The sequence below is a fragment of the Diadema setosum genome, chromosome 7, assembly GCF_964275005.1.
Source record: "Diadema setosum chromosome 7, eeDiaSeto1, whole genome shotgun sequence".
NCBI classification, from domain to species: Eukaryota; Metazoa; Echinodermata; class Echinoidea; order Diadematoida; family Diadematidae; genus Diadema; species Diadema setosum.
This window is the reverse complement of record NC_092691.1, coordinates 16318074-16337408: the sequence shown is the minus strand read 5'-3', so window position 1 is coordinate 16337408 and position 19335 is coordinate 16318074. Positions and strand designations below refer to the sequence as shown.

The window sequence follows — 19335 nt, the reverse complement described above, 5'->3', positions numbered from 1 at the left end:
ATATAGGAATCACTCTGAGGCTGGGTGGCCAGGTGGTCAGTCATTCAGTCGGGCATTCAGCAGGTCAGCTGGTCGGGCGGTCGATTTGTCCGTTGCCAAATCTTGTACACATGTAGCTCCAACTATTCATGTTTTGAGCCAAAATTTGACATGTTTGACTGCTATCATACGTGGATATGCAAGGCCCTTTTTCATCCGTATGGAGTAGTGTATTACCATTATATAGTAACTGCAAATCTTCATAAAATCATGCAAAATGTGGCAGGAACTACTCTTATTTTTTGAGCAATAGACCTAAAGTTTGGCATGTGTGACTGCGGTCAGAGGTAGATGTGCAAGGCAAGACACATTTTTATCAGTATCGCAAAATGCATTGCCATGGCTATGGCAAATTTTCATAAAAATCTTAAAATGCAGTGGATGGAATAACTCTCTCAGTTTTAAAGCAATTTAGCTGATATTTGGCACATACAATCAATGTAATGTAAAGTGCTGCAAAACACCTTTTTCACGAGTGTTAAGAAATCTGTTGCCATTGCAACAGCCGTTTTTATACAAATCATACAAAAATATGTGGATTGACGTAACTCCCTCAGTTTTTGAGCAATTAACCCCAAATGTAGCATTTGTGACCACTATCATAGGTAGATGTGCCAATCGCAAAACACCTTTTCCATCAGGATTACATATTACATTACCATGGCAATAAATTTTCCTTACAAAATCACACAAAATGTTGTGGATGGACCTACTCTCTCAGTTTAAAAGCAAATGAGCTGAAATTTGGCACATGTGACATGCAAACTTCATCTTTTATTATCGTAAATGTGTTGCCATGGTAACAATATTTTAAAATGAAAATCTCACAGTGCATCGAGTTAATTCGTGGTTGGTTGTGATATGGTTAATTTCTAAGTGAGCAAAACACACCTGTAATAAATGATGAACCGTGAGTTGCCATGATAACATATTTTTCAAGGAAACACATACAACTACAAAATGTACATATTGTGGAATGAGCTGACTCTCAGTTTTAGGTGGGGCATTCGACATTCAGTGATAGTTCTAGTTTTCGTTTAATTTTCTCTTACGCAGGCAATTAAGACATCCTAACCTGGTGGCACTCATAGGAGTTGTTCCAGATAATCCTAATGGTATCTCCATCATCCTTGAATTCATGGCCAAAGTGAGTAGAATGCTTCAGGTTCATTTATCATGTTTTGCGTAGTGATAACCGTTTCTTACTCGTGCACCTAAATCTCAGCAGTGCTTCCTCTAAATAATTTTGTTTTCATATTTCGTCATTGTAGGAAATGTGAACATTGAAATGGCATACAATATTTTGAACCAGCTGTCCTTAACATTCTGTAAGATAATGTTGACTGACAGGGGAGGGAATGCCAGAGCATATGCTACAAAAAGGGATATGTTATACTATAAAAGAAACATTACAGACCTGAGGTGCATTCTGCAGATTTATCTTATTTTCAACATCTAAAATCCTAATGTGAAAATATCTATATATAAATGCCAAACATTTCACAGGCGTGATATGTCAAGAATCAGAAGTTATAAGACAATTTGACAAATAATTGAATTCATGATCAGGAAAGCAAATATCAAAACTGCTCATATGCACCTGGGTGCTACAAATACATAACTTTTTTACCCCTTTCCCCTGTCAGGCAAGCAGATTTTCAAATTTTCGCAATACACTTGCCCAAACATGAATATTACTTGCCCGAAAAGAAAGTCCAGAAACATTTTAAGAAATAATCAAAGAAAATCACTTGTAATTCAAGGGCTTGATAAAACACAATCATTTGAATGAACAGCACACGTTGATTTACACACACTGTAAACACATTGGAGTAACAAACTTGGTCCAGTCGAGTGTTGGTGTTGCATTGTATTAGGGCTTTCTCATGTAAGTATTGGAAAGTTTCTGACTTTTGCAAAACTTTTTGCTTGTCCAATTTAGGCAAGCATTTTTTATTTCTCATCGTTCGAAAACACTTGTCCAACTTTGATTTTCACTTTCCTCGAGCAATCTGGCAAGCACTTAATGTAGCACCTTGCGTGCACTATTATAGATGTGTATGTGCACATGGTAGACTAGGCATTTGGGTGTAGCTGCTGCCTGTCCATGCATATATACATACACTACATCGCTCTCAGAGATTGCCACCCTATGTCGTCATCAAAATAAAAACATTGCCCAAGAAGAAGTTCCCGGCAAGCATCATTGTCAGAGCGCAACACAAAGGCTGGATGGACGAGGGTCTCAATGAATGGCTCCGGTGTGTATGCGGTAGATGTGTCACAGGGCTCAACAGACAGTGCAGTCTTTTGGTGCTTAATGCGTTCCGCTGCCACAAGACAGATGGGTGAAAGCAACAATGCATCAGATGAATGTCGATCTGGCAGTCATTCCTTGGAGAATGCATCCTTTCTCCAGCTGCTCAATGTTTGCATAAACAAGCTCTTCAAGGATGGACTCTGTCATCGTTGGACTGATTAGATAATCACTGGGGAGCACATGTTCACCAAGACAGGCTGACAACGGAAGGCAGACCTGCCTACAATCTGCTCGTGGATTTTGGAGGCATGAGAGGAGATCACCCCAGAGCTGATTTGCAAGTCCTTCAAGACGTGCTGCATCTCAAACAACTTAGACGGGACAGAGGATGATGTCCTGTGGGCAAACCACGAGGTAGAGGAGCCAGCAGGAGGGGAAGATGATGACTACAAAGACAACTTGATGTACCTCGACCCTGATGACTCCGACTCCAAGTTGAGAGCACTTGTTTGAGGAGATCTCCTCGGGGTTTTAGCTTGTGGCAAGTCTACACCAAAACTGCCCTTTTCAGGGGCAACACATTACCAAGAAAGAAATCTATAATGAACAAATGAAAGTACCCCTTTTGATTTGGTTTGCTTGTAATAGGCAGAGTACTGTCATGTTGTTGAATACACAGTTCTGTGATCTACTTAAAATGCAAATTATTCTTTGATCATGTTTAAGGGAAATCTCCTGGATTATGTGAGGTCACGGGGAAGATCTGTCATCACAAAGAAACTTCAACTGAAATTTTCCTTGTAAGTTTCACAGCTTTATTTTCTCTATTCTCACTCTGCAACTGGAAACGAATGCCTGCAATGTAGCCACTGAAGTGTTGCTTTGATGAATTATTGATGTTGTCCTTTGAGATTTACTACTGTACGAGCTGAAATTTTCGCGGTGGTTTTATTTTCGCGAATTTCGCGAATCGCCTTTGAACCGCGAAAATAACAACACGCGAATATAACAACGCGCAAATAGTTACATTCAATTAGACCGTCACAACCGCGAAATTAACAACACGCGCAAATGTCCTCCCAGTAGCAATTCGCGAAAATATCTGTACGCAAAAATTTCAGCTCGTACAGTATATGATTTGCTTTACTTGTCATACTTTCAGGTACTCGCAGTGTCATCAGCTGTTCTAGTTCAGAGAAAAGTTAAGAAAAATTATGTTTTAAAATCCAAGGATACACATGTGTATATTCCCATCTGAAGACTGGCATTAACCTTTCACCCTGTTTGTTCATTGAATGTTATGGATTGATATGTGGTGCAGTGAACTTTATTTTGCCAATATAAGTAAGAAAGAATATAATTTGCTTGCACAAATTATTCTTTTGATGCTGTTTTATTTGTTTAAGACCTAACGGTGTTGACTGAAACAAAACACTTTACTCTTCAACTGTTGCAGAGATATCGTAGCGGGCATGGTATACCTTGAACAGAAGACCTTTGTGCACCGAGATTTGGCTGCAAGGAATATCCTAATTTCGGAGGATGACATTGCTAAGGTGTCAGATTTTGGACTGGCTCAAGACAGCAGCACACAGCTTGGTGTAGGTGGCAAGATTCCTGTCAAGTGGACTGCCCCAGAGGCTTACAAGGACAAGGTATGTAGCATTCAATAAACAAACAAGCAGACAAACATGATTTTCTCTTCAGATGTGAAAAAAAAAGATTTAGCATTGAATAAAAAATTCAAAACTCCTTACACTGATACAAAAAAAAAAAAAAAAATCTTTCACTGAGCACACAAAGGAATAAAGTTTATGGTCTCTGAGAATAAACAGGCATTGCTGCTTTCTTGTTCAGGTGTCAGACCTTTGCCTCTCCACATGCAGAGGTGTTTACAAAGAGTAATGGAGTATAAATTTTCATTTTTATTTCTGCCACCCCCCCCCCCAAAAAAAAGCAAACATCGTAATGCATTATGTATGTACAAGTGTATGTTGCTCTACCAACTATACTTCACTACAATATGTTTCTCCTTTATTCTTAGCTCACCGGAGCCAAAGACTCAAGTGAGCTATTGTGTTGATTTGTTGTCTGGCTTTTGTTGTGTGTTGTCCATCGTGGGTGAAGTTTTTACATCTTAGTTTCTTCTTGAAAATCCCATGATGGCTGTTCACCAAAACTTGCCAGGTACATGTATCATCTGTAAGGTAATAAAATCTACATTTGTTCAAATAGGAACAATGGGCACAAAACACCTTTGGTGGGGGTAATTAAATTTGGAAATACATGCATTAATATACAGTGATTATATAGGGAAAGTTTTTGGCCATGGGGTCAAAGGTCAAATGAAACTGCTAGAATTTCAACTGTTTTTCATATTTTGAAAGTGGCTCCAAAATATATCTAATTACCAGATAATGATCATTTGCCAGTTATGTCAAATTGTTGTCTCACATTGGCAATATGTACTGTAGACCTATAGGGAGGTTAATGCAATATGGCGGAGGAATACCAGTTGCCATAGCTACATTTCTATTTCAGAATGTCATCACCCTTTTTCAGATTTCTCAGGAGTCTACAGAGACATAGAGGAAAAAATATTTTGATGTTATCATTAATATCATTATTTAATATTTTGTTAATTATTTGAAATTGTCATCACACATTGTCAAGGCATTGTGCTATAGACCTATTAGGAGAACCAGGCATTATGGCGGAGGCATACCAGTCGCCAAAGCGACATTTCTATTTCCTTTCTATATTTCCAATATCTTTTTATGCCTCCGCCAACGAAGTGGCCGGAGGCATTATGTTTTCGGGTCGTCCGTCTGTCCGTCCGTACGTCCGTCCCGTTTTGTTTTTGTCAATATCTCAAGAACCGTTAGGTGGTTTTGCATCAAACTTGGTATGAGGGTATATCCTGGGGGGATGATACTTTGTTAGGATTTTAGGTTCACGGGGTCAAAGGTCAAAGGTCATAGGTTATTTTGTGAAAAAAAGGTTGAAATTTCATGGTTTTCTCCATATCTCGCAAATGGTTCAAGGTATCTTCATGGAACTTAGTATATATGCATGTACCGATGGGCAGTGATTATCTAGGGAAGTTGGGGGTCATGGGTCAAAGGTCAGGGGGTCAAAGGTCATGGTCAACTCCTCAAAATATCACTACTTTCCTTATATTTATGCAATGCCTGAAGGATTTTTTTTTTTAACTTGATGTATGCATTTATAACCCAATATATATTCTGTGGGAAGTTTCTTGCCAAAAGGTCAAAGGTCAAAAGGTCAAAGGTCAAGTGAAAGTGCTAAATTGCACTTCTTCCTCCATATCTCAAAAGTAACTCAAGGTATTATCATGAAACTTACATATTTATGCATGTTCTACCTAACAGTGATTCTCTTAGGAACTGTGAGGTCAAAGGTCAAAGGCCAGGTTTAGATAATACTATTTTACCATTTGATACTGAAATTATACTTTTTCTCAATACCTTGAAAATTACTCAATGCATAAACTTATGAAAGGGTCAAATGTCAAGTAAAAATCATCAGTTCCCCCAAATACCTGCACTCTGACGTTTTAATCATTCATCCAATTGAACCTAGTTCTAGGAAAGTGAACATTCAGCACATTTGTGGCAAACCTGTCATTTTAATATTTTGCCAATTGTGTGAAACTGTCATCACACATTGTCAAGACATTGTACTATAGCCCTATTAGGAGAACCATGCATTATGGCGGAGGCATACACCAGTCGCCATAGTGACATTTCTAGTTCTTATATGTCGTTCTAATGAATCCTTTTCTTCATTTCCTTTTCAACTTGTATAGTTCTTTCTTTCCTTCCTTATCATTGCTTTCATCCAGTTTTGATTCATCTCTCATTCTATCATTCTACCTGGTGCTTTTCCCTTTTTATTCCTCTGCTTATGTTTTCGGGTTGTCTGTCCATCCATCCGTCCTTACGTCCGTCCATCCGTCCGTCCGTCCGTCCGTCCGTCCTTCTGTCCGTCCGTAATGAATTTTATGGACAGCGTAACTAAAAAACCTTTTGAGGTATCCTAATGGAACTTGGCGTGTATGTGTATTCAGGGGTGAAGTTGTGCCTATCAACTTTTGGGTGCACATGCTCAAGGTCAAAGGTCAAGAGGTCAAGGTCAAATGCTCAAAATTTCACTATTTCCCCCATATCTATGCAATGCCTGAAGATATTTTCTTGAAACTTAATGTATACATGTATTACCCAATTAACCCGCTGAGGACGAGTCCCGAATATACTCGGGCAGGGGTCTATGGGAAATGCGTGTTGTAGCAAAATCAAATCGTCCTCAACGGGTTAAGACTCTCTGATGAAAGTTTGAGGTCATGAGGTCAAAGGTCAAAGGTCAAAAAGTCAAGTAAAAATTTTAAACTTTCACTTTTTTCTCCATATGTTGGCAATGGTTTAAGGTATCTCCATGGAACATAGTGTATATGCATGTACTGACTGGTAGTGATTATCTAGGTAATTTTGGGTTCATGGGGTCAAAGGTCAGGGGGTCAAAGGTCAAGAGCAACACTTCAAAATTTTACTATTTCCCTCATATTCATGCAATGCCTGTAGGATTATTTTTTTTTTTAAACTTGGTGTGTGCATGTATAACCCAATAGAGATTCTGTGGGAAGTTGTTGTTTTTTTGCCTCAAAGGTCAAAAGGTCAAAGATCAAGTGAAAGTGCTGAACTTTACTTCTTCCTCCATATCTCGGAAGTGGCTCAAGTTATCTTGAAACTTAGTACATATTTATGCATGTTCTGCCTGACAGTGATTCTCCTATGAATTTTAGGGTCAAAGGTCAAGGGTCAAAGGCCAGATGAAAATGGTAGCAATTTACTATTCAATACAGAAATTACACTTTTTCTCCGTACCTTGGAAAATTACTCAATGCATAAACTTTTGAAAGGGTCAAAGTCAAGTAAAAGTTCTAAAATCCCCAAATACATGCTCTCCCATTCATCCAATAAACCTAGGTCAAGGAAGGTGAACATTCAACACATTTGTGACCATCATGTCATTTTAATATATTGCCAATTTTGTGAAAATGTAATCACACATTGTCCATATGTACTATAGGCCTATTACGAGAATCATGTATTATGGCGGAGGCATACCAGTCGCCATATGTAGCGACATTTCTAGTTCAATCTAGTATATTTTTCTCTTTGCTTTCCTCTTTTCTTTTCAAACAATCCATCTCTCCCTTGCTTTCCTTTATAATGCAAGTTTCTCTTCTTTCTTTCCTTCCATTATTTTTAATTAACTCTCTATTTTGTAAATCTTTTGTTTAATTTTATTTCCAGGTTTATTAGGTGATACGCTATCAGCGTATCACCTATTTTGATTGTCAAAATTTCCCTTTTTTTTATTCTTTCTTTCTGCCACATTTTGTGTCATGAATATCTCAACGCTGACATTACGGAATGACATGACATTTTCATTCAACATATCTCTTGACAATATCTAGCCACAATAAATTTTCATGACGATAACATATCTCTGACGTCATCTAGGCGCCATTTCGTGATTTTCGGACCATGTCACATGATCGATCATAACTTCATAACTAAATGTCATTTCTGAATCATTTTCGGTGGATGTAAAGTTCAGGTCACGTTGATCTTCCTTTTCTATGCTAATTACCCAGGTCATCATTACGCACACATACGCGCGAGTCAAAATTTTAAAATGCTCAAAACAATCAAACTCTCGAAGTTTCAGACAATTCTAAGCGTTTCAAACAATTCCGCGCACAGCGCGTAAGCAACATGAAAATGCAAATTTTTTGACTGATTTGGATTCCTGATACATTAACTAACAATATCCATTGATTTCCAATCGATTTTGACCTATAACAAAGGAATGCACTGGCGTCAAAGTTGAAATTCCGCTTGCGTGTCTATGTGCAAATATAGTGAAAAAAACATGTCTGTTTATTTTGCCATAGCTCTTTAAAATGTCCGGTGACTCTATGTTTTTATTGCATATTACAAAAGCGTATGAATTGTAAATAACATTTCAAGTATCAATATTTCCATGTCGTCATCTGAAATCAAAAAAGTGGAATTAATTTTTGTGAGGTACTGTTTCTAACATTCATTTGCTCGTATCTCTGTTGTTTAAGCTCAATATTATCCCAAATTCAGATATGTTGTACTTTGAACATTTGCCTTTCAAGTCCATGTCATGGTTTTGAAATTTGATGACGTCATCATACTGGAAATTGTGATTAAATGTAAAGACTCAAAATCAGACAAGTTTACGTGTTATGTCTGTAGGAGGGGATTTGTTTTTTTTAAACCATGCATTGACTTGACAACGTTTAAGCACCTTTAGCTCTGCTGATTTTGCTCCATTTCCTCTGAAACTTAAGTATGTTGTAGCTGAGACAATAAGCTGCAGTAATCATGCATTTTATTTTTTCAAATCTCATCAGGTTGACAATTTTGCAGCTTAAAACTGAAAATGAGAATGGAATGTGGACGAAACGATTCCTGATTTATTAGCTCACCTGAGCCAAAGGCTCAAGTGAGCTATTGCGATCGCCCTTCGTCCGGCGTGCGTCGTGTGTCGTGCGTAAACTTTTTACACTTTCATCTTCTTCTTGAAAACCCCAGGACCGATTTTCATCAAACTTGGCAGGTAGCATCCCTAGGGGGTTAGGAACTCAATTTGTTAAAATGGGCACCTTGCCCCACCCAGGGGGCCCCCAGGGGGGCCCAAACACCCCAAAAGTAAGGACTCTGTAAAAATTTTCTTCTCTCGAACCAGAAGTGATAGAGCTTAGTTAAAGGCATAATTTACCATTTGCAGATGAAAGCATTAGTGCTTTAAAATAGTTCTAAAATGTGAGTTAGGGATAGAAACAACCACTGTCAAAATTTGAATCCGTATAATCGATGTTAAGTGTCGTTAAATACACGAAAAGTGAACAATAGTTATAATAAAAATGTTTCCAGACTAAACCGTATACAGTTACGGTTTATTGAGAAAAACCCTGATATTTCCTTATATTTTAGGTTTCATTGCAAATATTTCATATGGTAGGACGTTTTATGATACAACAGACCTACACATATGCATCAAATGTGATATCTTGAACATTTTTTAAATCACTGCTCCCAAAGGTAAACTGGACCTTTAATACCATGAGTTAGTACATTGATGACTGTAGTTTCAAGTTTGTTCATGGCAGGATCAGGGGTGCCCCCCTTGGGACCCAGGGGAGGGGGGGGGTGGGGAGGAGTCCTAATGGGGCCTAAATTGTACATTTTCATCTTCTTCCTGAAAACCTCATGATGGATTTTCGTCAAACTTGGCAGGTAGCATCCCTAGGGGGTTAGGATCTCAATTTGTTAACATGGGCACCATGCCCCACCCAGGGGGCCCCCAGGGGGCCCCCAGGGGGCCCAAACCCCCCAAAATGAAGGAATCTTAAAAAAATTGGGCCCTTATTGTACATTTTCATCTTCTACTTGAGAATGCCTGGTCAAATTTTAGTAAAGCTGCATGTGAATAATTTAGATTAGTGAGTGCGTGAAAGGTGAACTTGCGATACTCAAGTGAGCGCTAGACGAGTACACATGCGCACTTATACGCACGCACAGCTCATATGCAATAGAAATTTCCTGTTTTTTCACACGGATTGGATGTCTGAAATGTCAAGGAATATTTCTACCAAGTTTCAAGTCAATCCCACTCAATATGACGTCATACGGGCCCGTCAAAGTTGAAATTCCGCGCACGCGTCAATGGCGATATACAGTGCAACTATGCCAAAAAACCGGCAATTTTAAATCCGATTTTACTCGTCAGGATGGTGGGTGACCCCCATTTTCTTTACATATTCTGAAAGCTGATGAGTTGTACATGTCATTTCATGGGTTGGCGATGCTGAAAAAATGATTCTTCTTAATAAAGTAAAAAAATTAAAATTTCAAAATGACGTCATCAAATTTCAAGTTCATTCGAGCGTATCTCACTAATCCTTTGCTGATTTTTACCCAGATTTCAGTATGATGTAGCTTATTTAATGTTCTTTCAGAAATATAATTACAAAATTTTGATTGGATGACGGCATCACCTCGTAAAAATGGATTGAAAGTAATCTTGTCAAATTTGTTCAGTTTACGTGTTATCTCTATGGGAGTGCAGTTTTTCTGGAAATGAAAATTGAGATGACTATCTTTTTCGAGCACTAGCTCACTTATCCTTCGGTTAATTTCTCCCAGATTTTAATATGTTGTAGCTGAGACTTTAGGCTATTCTAAATGTGCCCTCCGTTTTTTTTAGACGTCTACATCGCGTCAAAAAACTTGGTTGAAATTAAAGTTTATCTTCGATGTATTGAGATATTTCTTTCTTTCTGCCACTTTCTTTGCAATAACTCAAGAAAAACAGCCCCTATCACCCCCATATTTTGCACATGTTTAGTTGATGTCACGTACATTATTTCATAAAATAACAACTACTTGATTAGACACCATCTTGGGTATGTAAATTAGGGTCAAAGGTCATAAATGTTTCATCCTGTATCTTGGTGAATATATGTCCTATCTTTCCCATATTTTGCACACACAAAGACCATGTTACAAGAATCATTTCATAAAATAACCACTTTTTGCTCAGATGCCATCTTGGCTGTGCAAAGTGGGGTCAAAGGTCATATGTACTTCTTTCTGTATCTTTGTTATGATGTGTTATCTCTATGGGAGGGAATTTTTCTAGATGTGAAAATTGAGATGACTATCTTTTTTGAGCACTAGCTCACTTATCCTTTGGTGAATTTCTCCCAGATTTTAATATGTTGTAGCTGAGACTTTAGGCTATTGTATATGTGCCCTCCGTTTTTTTCAAACGACGTCTACATCACGTCAAAAAACTTGGTTGAAATTAAAGCTTATCTTCGATGTATTGAGATATTTCTTTCTTTCTGCAACTTTCTTTGCAATAACTCAAGAAAAACAGCCCCTATCACCCCCATATTTTGCACATGTTTAGTTGATGTCACGTACATTATTTCATAAAATAACAACTACTTGATCGAACACCATCTTGGGTAGGTAAATTAGGGTCAAAGGTCATAAATGTTTCATCTTGTATCTTGGAGAATACATGTCCAATATTTTCCATATTTTGCACACGCAAAGACCATGTTACAAGGATCATTTCACAAAATAACCACTTTTTGCTCAGATGCAATCTTTGCTGTGCAAAATGGGGTCAATGGTCAAATATACTTCATTCTGTATCTTCGTTATAGTGTATACGGAATTTGGTACCAAAGATGGCAGACCTGACTCCCTTTTCTAAATGAGAATCCAAACATCACACGGCCAATGTCCCTAAACACAGATGAAACTAGTGTATGGTCATGCCTATTGGGAGCAGGACTCAAATCATTGATTTTCGAATAGATCGGATCACCTAATTTGTCAGTGTTGACAAATTCCAATTTCAGGTTGTCATTGTTCGAAGGGAGTTGTAGACAGGCTTTATGTTGCTATAGAGGTATCTTGCACCACATGAGTGGAATGCATATGCTGTTTAGTATTAGTAATGAACTTTTTCATGTCCCTCCCTGCCAATTCTAGGGTGTTTGAAGGGGTTGTGTGTCGTTCTGCCAAAGAAAAGGCAAAACTTTTGTTCTCGTCATGGCGGTTTCTCTATACGTAGCCGTAGGTGATGAGTGTTGTTGGCATCTGGGCAGTGAAGAACAGAGTATCAGGTTATAATCCCCCTGAGATATATGTGCTAAGCGTTCCATTTGATATATCTTTCTTTATGCAGTCAATCACTGCTAATGGAGTTACAGAATTATGTTATGACACGTTTCACTGAAAGTTTGTAAAGCAAAGTTTATGGACCATGCAAGCAATGCTGCATGATTAATACCATCGATTTCAGAGGCGAAATTATGGTATGCCTAAATGTAAGGGTGTCATTGCTTTGGAATTGCTGAGACAATATGCTATGCACTCCTTCCACTTCTAATTGTCCCCTTTAAAGATGTGTCGGTCACGGGTGATCGTCATGATTCATCTCTCACGTAGAAGCTTACGTTCCACACTCTTGGTTCGAGGAGACTTTCCGTTTAGTTACGTGGTTAGGAGCGATGTCTCTTTCTTTATTTTGATTGAGGTAATGCCGCTTTCGTCCAGGTACAAATCACATTGTCATGTAAACAAACACACCCTCTGTCTATTTGCCTTTGTTGTCCCCGCCGAACGAGTTCGAGCAGGGGACTATGAAACGGGCTCCGTACGTGTGTGTGTCTGTCCGTCCGTCCGTCCGTCCGTCCGTCCGTGTGTCCGTGTGTGCGTCCGTGCGTCCAAGTGTGATCAAAATCTTCAATTTGCTACTTCTCTGTCATTTATGAGCCAATTTTGATTCTGTTTGCTTTATATGATAGCACTACATGGGAGCTTTGAAAATTCTACACAGAATTTCAGTCGTGACCTTTGACCTTGACCTTTGACCTATATTGTACATTTTGCTACAAAATGCTACTCCTTCGCCATTTCTAACCCGATTTTGATTCCGTTTGCTTTATGTGATGGCACTAGGTGAGGGCTTCAAAACTTCTACACAGAATTTTGACCTTTGACTTCTTTGACCTTTGACCTTGATTTTTGACCTGTATTGTACATTTTGCTACAAACTGCTAACTCCTTCGCCATTTCTAACCCGATTTCGATTCCGTTTGCTTTATGTGATGGCACTAGGTGAGGGCTTCAAAACTTCTACACAGAATTTTGACCTTTGACTTCTTTGACCTTTGACCTTGATTTTTTGACCTATATTGTACATTTTGTTACAAAATGCTACTCCTTCGCCATTTCTAACCCGATTTCGATTCCGTTTGCTTTATGTGATGGCACTAGGTGAGGGCTTCAACACTTCTACACAGAATTTTGACCTTTGACTTTTTTGACCTTTGACCTTGATTTTTTGACCTGTATTGTACATTTTGCTACAAAATGCTACTCCTTCGCCATTTCTAACCCGATTTCGATTCCGTTTGCTTTATGTGATGGCACTAGGTGAGGGCTTCAACACTTCTACACAGAATTTTGACCTTTGACTTCTTTGACCTTTGACCTTGATTTTTTACCTATATTGCACATTTGTTACAAAATGCTACTTCCGGCGGGGACATATATTACGCACCGCGTAATTTCTACTTTTCCTTGTTCTGTATTGGACACTTCATTGCTTTTACTGCTGGAAAATTTCACAGGCTTGTAGCTGTAAGAGCTTTGTTTATTTTTCTCCGATGTCATTTATTTGACTATTTCATCAAGTATAGGCACCCCCACGAACACAAACACGCAATTTCCCTTGCTTTGTGTCGGAGGTTAGAGTGTTTCTATTGCTCATGGGAATTTTTCGTTATAGCCAAATTACAATTCATTTAGCTGAACATGGATACTCAAGCAGCAGAGCCCTTAAAATGGGTCAGTAAGTAGGTACAATATAGCACCATATTTCGTCCAGGTATAAATCCCATTGTCATGTAAAGACACACTCGCTGTATTTTACTTTGTTTTGTATTGGACGCTTCATTGCTTTACTGCTGGAAAATTTTACAGGCTTGTAGCTGTAAGAGCTCTCCCATAATGACAAGATTAGATAGAGCAGTTTTTGTCGAGCCCACCAGAGGTGCGGGGAGACTAAGGGATCGCTTGCGGCGTCTGTCCGTCCGTCGTCTGTCCGTAACGCTACAAAAACTTCAATAACTCTTTACTCTGGGCTTCAATTGCAATCAAACTTCGAGGGAAGAGGGGTCATACAAAGTTTCACATTTTACCATATATGAAGGTCACCTCAAGGTCAAAGCGCACAGGCAGGGGTCAATGAACTTTAGGGCCCAATGTTAAGTTTTTATGGCGTGTCTCTATTATGGGTCATAACTCTTGATCCATAGGGCCCAATGTTAAGTTTTTATGGCGTGTCTCTATTATGGGTCATAACTCTTGATCCATAGGGCCCAATGTTAAGTTTTTATGGTGCGTTTCTATTATGGGTCATAACTTTTTATCCATAACTCCATTTGTGACCAAACTTGGATGGTAGATGTCCCTTGGGGAGTGGATGGTCACCACAAGGTCAAAGCTCACAGGCAGGGGTCAACAAACTTTTAGAGCCCAATGTTAATTTTTTATGGCGCATTTCTATTATGGGTCATAACTTTTGATCCATAACTCCATTTGTGACCATACTTGGATGGTAGATGTCCCTTGGGGAGTGGATTGTCACCACAAGGTCAAAGGTCATAGGCAGGGGTCAACGAACTTTTAGAGCCCATAACTTTTGATCCATAACTCCATTTGTGACCAAACTTGGATGGTAGATGTCCCTTGGGGAGTGGATGGTCACCACAAGGTCAAAGCTCACCGGCAGGGGTCAACAAACTTTTAGAGCCAGTGTTAATTTTTTATGGCGTGTTTCTATTATGGGTCATAACTTTTGATCCATAACTCCATTTGTGACCAAACTTGGATGGTAGATGTCCCTTGGGGAGTGGATGGTCACCACAAGGTCAAAGGTCACAAGCATGGGTCAACGAACTTTTAGAGCCCAATGTTAAATTGTTATGACGTGTTTCTATTATGGGTCGTAACTTTTGATCCATAGGTCCGTTTGTTACCAAACTTGGATGGTAGATGTCCCTTTGGGAGTGGATGATCACCACAAGGTCAAAGGTCACAGGCAGGGGACAACGAACTTTAGAGCCCAATGTTAAGTTTTTATGGCGCGTTTCTATCATGGGTCATAACTTTTGATCATAACTCCATTTGTGACTAAACTTGGATGGTAGATGTCCCTTGGGGAGTGGATGGTCACTACAAGGTCAATGGTCACAAGCATGGGTCAACAAACTTTTAGAGCCCAATGTTAAGTTTTTATGGCACTTTTCTTTTTTGCCATAAATTTTTACTCTTTTATATCTCTTTTTTAGCTCACCTGAGCCAAAGGCTCAAGTGAGCTATTGCGATCGTCCTTCGGCCGTCGTCCGTCGTCCGTCGTGTGTTAACTTTTTACATTTTCATCTTCTTCTTGAAAACCCCAAGACCAATTTTCATCAAACTTGACAGGTAGCATCCTCTGGGGGTTAGGAACTCAATTTGTTACAATGGGCACCATGCCCCACCCAGGGGGCTCCCAGGGGGGCCCAAACCCCCCAAAATTATGGAATCTGTAAAAATCTTTTCTCGAATCAGAAGTTATAGAGCTAAGATAATACTATGAGTGAGTACATTAATGACTGTAGTTTCAAGTTTGTTCACAGCAGATCCAGGGGTGCCCCTCTTGGGGGTGGGGGGGGGGGGAGGTCCAAATGGGGGCCTGAATTGTACATTTTCATCTTCTTCTGAAAACCTCATGATGGATTTTGGTCAAACTTGTCAGGTAGCATCCCTAGGGGGTCAGGATCTCAATTTATCAAAGTTTGGCACCATGCCCCACCCAGAGGGCCCCAATCTTAAAAAATTTGGGCCCTTATTGTACATTTTCATCTTCTACTTGAGAATACCTGGTCAAATTTTAGTAGAGCTGTGAATAATTAAGATTAGTGACTGCGTGAAAGGTGAACTTGCGATACTCAGGTGAGCGCTAGACCCGCGGGTCTCTCGTATCTGTTATATCTCTTTTTTTTAATCAGATATATCCCATTCGCGTACAATTTCTTGTACGTGAATGGGCGAGACACATTATGGCACTTGCCTTGTGGTTATGCAAATCAGGTTCAAAGTTCATATTTGAAAAGACCAATATTAAAGTCAAGATAATCTTTGAAACACTTTATTGTCGTGTTTCAATTTGTTTGTGTCAAGGACGACATGGTACAGATACACCTTACTAAGAAAACCTGCATGTTAATCTACTTAGGCCTACTTGCACATTCTACAGACAACACGTACGGGACTGTCTATGTTGTTTGCCATTGTCATAAACAATTTGATCTGAATTAGAAAGGTAAAAAAAATCGACTTTACTAACATATTATTGCAGCAATATAACTTAAAGTCGCTATATATTGATTGTTTTCGATGTCGATCACAGGTGACTGATATCTAATGACTCCCAGCGTATCACCTAACTCGTCTTTTACAGTGACGAGTTTCATGTCTCATTTTATTTTCTTTTTCATTTCCTTTTCCCCCTTTTCCTAGCCTTATTTGTAAAGGCTTTATATTCTTTCACCCTTGTCTCATAACCACATATTTTACAATCTTCTTTCATGCACATACACAATTTTTTGTTTTTGTCAATCCCTTATTTTTCTTCCTTTTCCATACAACAGTATAAATTAATTCATGATAAGATTACACAAATTTCATTATAACATAAATTCCACATTGTCAATATTACAAATGAAAACAGAGAATTCTGTATGTAAAAAAAGGGAAAAGAAACAACCACAACCACACACCCTCACACATACGCACATGTGTGTGCGCACACACAGACACACACAACACGAACAACCTTAATCCTCAATCAATCGCTACTGCGACTTGGTGCAAGCTGAGAGAAAGACCAAAAAAAAAAGAGTATGATCTTCTTAAAGATGCCATAGAAGAACTGTCATGCTCCGATATTTACATTCAGATTAATCGTGGCGCTCGGCTCACGGCACTCGGCTCACTGCCGTGAGCGTGTTTTGTAAACTGTGCTGCGCTCTCTGCTCCTGTGCAACGCAGTTATCGCAGAGCAAACTAGCTGTGATCGACATATTTCGACAAGTGTAAAAAGTGTCAAAACGGTGAAAATTCCTTTTCTACTGGACTTGAATCTCACTCAGATACAAAAATTTGAGGCTGTTGGATATTTAGAGCGAGTTTGTGCATGATTGGAGATCATTTGGCCAACAGGTGCGAAAGTACACTAGCACCGTTATTTTTTGTTTTGTTTTACTTGAATGACATGATTGCCATTAACTACATACAATGTCAGTATGTATATGAGCTCTTAAATTTGAAATTCGTTGGTTGAGAATGCCAAGAGCATTAAGATGCCATATAAAGCCATAGTGTGCGAGGCACCTTAAACGGCCTTATCATTCTCACCCGATGAATTGCCGGTATACTTTTTAGAATGGCTCATTATATCTTGTTTCTTTCAGAAATTCACTACAAAATCAGATGTATGGAGCTTTGGAATCCTGCTGTGGGAACTCTTTTCATTTGGCAGAGTACCTTACCCCAGAGTAGTAAGTAACCACTCCCTTGTAATTCTGATGTTACATACATGTGTATGATTCAGTCAGTAACCAAGTAATTCAGAAGATGTGCTTGTTTGCTTTACTATATTTTATGGTATTTTAAGACAACCTGACAGCAGTAACTAAATATTTTAGTCAAGGTATATATAGAATGATGTGTAGCTAGCAAGGGAGGTAGACAGACATGTAGATTGATAGATTGGAACTAGAAATGCACTCTGAGAGCGCAGACCTCCGCCAAGCAGCTACTTTCCACCGATGATCTTGCTCTTCCCAAAGAGATTTTTCTCCTCTCCACCACTGGGGAAAAGCTCCGTGGGCGAGAGCAGTGATTTCCACCCAAAGGTTTACATGCCGAAAAATTGCCCAATTTCCCAATATAGAAGCCTTTGTTACGTCATAAACCCTCAGCTGCGCGGCGCGCCTCCCACTAGCAGAAACTAGAGCACGCACTTTAGTGCGCATTTGAAAGCCTCAAAAATGCGCAGCTTGAAATCCCAAGTTCATTGACCCTACCTGTCAAAATATCAAAAATTTTTCATAAATTCCAAAAAATTATCGGATTACTACCAAAATTTATTCATTTGTTACTTGTGTCATTCTCAACCTTTCCTGTAAGTTTCATCCAAATCCGTTGACTACTTTTTGAGTTATTTTGCACATGGACAAACAAACAAACGGTAATGAAAACATAACCTCCTCCCTTGGCGGGGGTAAAGATAGATCAAATACTCAAATAAAAATCAGGTAATCACTTTTTGAGGTGCTATCACATGATTCTTTTGTGTTGTAATATTAAGATAGAGCTTCAGGTTTCCAACTTTTTTGTGAGATAATGAGAAACCTCTTATGAAATATGAAAGAGTATATCCAAAACCAAGGAGGTCCAAATAAAACGTGGGACCCACCTTTTATTAGGACCACTTTGTTTTACTTTGTTTTTGGATTCCTCAGCCATTTCAAAACTTTGAATAAACTTTGAATTCCTATGAATAGCTTGTCACCCTTCAAGGAGCTAACATGTTATTCGTTTGGTGGAATCTGTCTGTAATATTGCAGCCCGCTGATGATGTCATGGCTTTTCTCTATGATGGAAACACAATGGCCACCCCTGGTGAAAACTGCAAGGATGTTCATAGGTTGATGCAACTGTGCTGGAACCTCAACCCAGAGAAAAGGCCAAAGTTTGTAGAGCTGGAAGACAAACTCAAGTCACTCTATGCTATAGTAAACAGTGACTCATGATTGACGGAGTGCTCTGTGTCATGGGGATTTCTAATTTTCTTTTTCCATTTCATTATGTCATTTTGTCTTGCTTTTGTATAAAATATATTCTTCACCATCTACCTTAAACTCATTACTCTTTTCTCATGTATGTTGCTTTCATCTCTTTTCTGTCTCTCTCCATGCTTGTTTGCCATGTTTCTTGGTTTGTTATTTAGTTATGGGAAATGGGTCAAGAAACCGCAATCCTGTTGTATATAATTTTGACATACATTGTTACTGTATCACATAATGCCTTATGCATCTAGAATGTTTGAATGACAACTTCACCTTCATATACATGTGGATTGAGTGAATGCAGCAGTATCAGTAGAACACATCAGTGAAAGTTTGAGGGAAATTGAACAATTCGTCTAAAAGTAATTAATTTTGAAGTTTCAGTGCTGCCAGTGAAAGTTTGAGGAAAATCGGACTAACCGTTAGAAGTTATGAATCTCTAATGTTTATGCGCAGTCACGATATGAGGAAAATATTAGAATTTCACAAAATTTCA

At 38.9% G+C, this 19335-nt stretch overlaps 1 protein-coding gene across 1 annotated transcript in view; it reads left to right on the top strand.

Annotated features, from left to right (window-relative positions):
• LOC140230388 (tyrosine-protein kinase CSK-like) overlaps window positions 1–18892 on the top strand; it is a 123574-nt gene extending 104682 nt beyond the window's left edge. The window contains exons 7-11 of the mRNA XM_072310537.1: window positions 1096–1186; window positions 3026–3099; window positions 3756–3954; window positions 17460–17546; window positions 18618–18892. Coding sequence (XP_072166638.1) covers window positions 1096–1186; window positions 3026–3099; window positions 3756–3954; window positions 17460–17546; window positions 18618–18803 — 637 coding nt within the window. The 3' untranslated portion in view covers window positions 18804–18892. The remainder of the gene's footprint in view (window positions 1–1095; window positions 1187–3025; window positions 3100–3755; window positions 3955–17459; window positions 17547–18617) is intronic.
• Window positions 18893–19335: the final 443 nt, after the last annotated feature.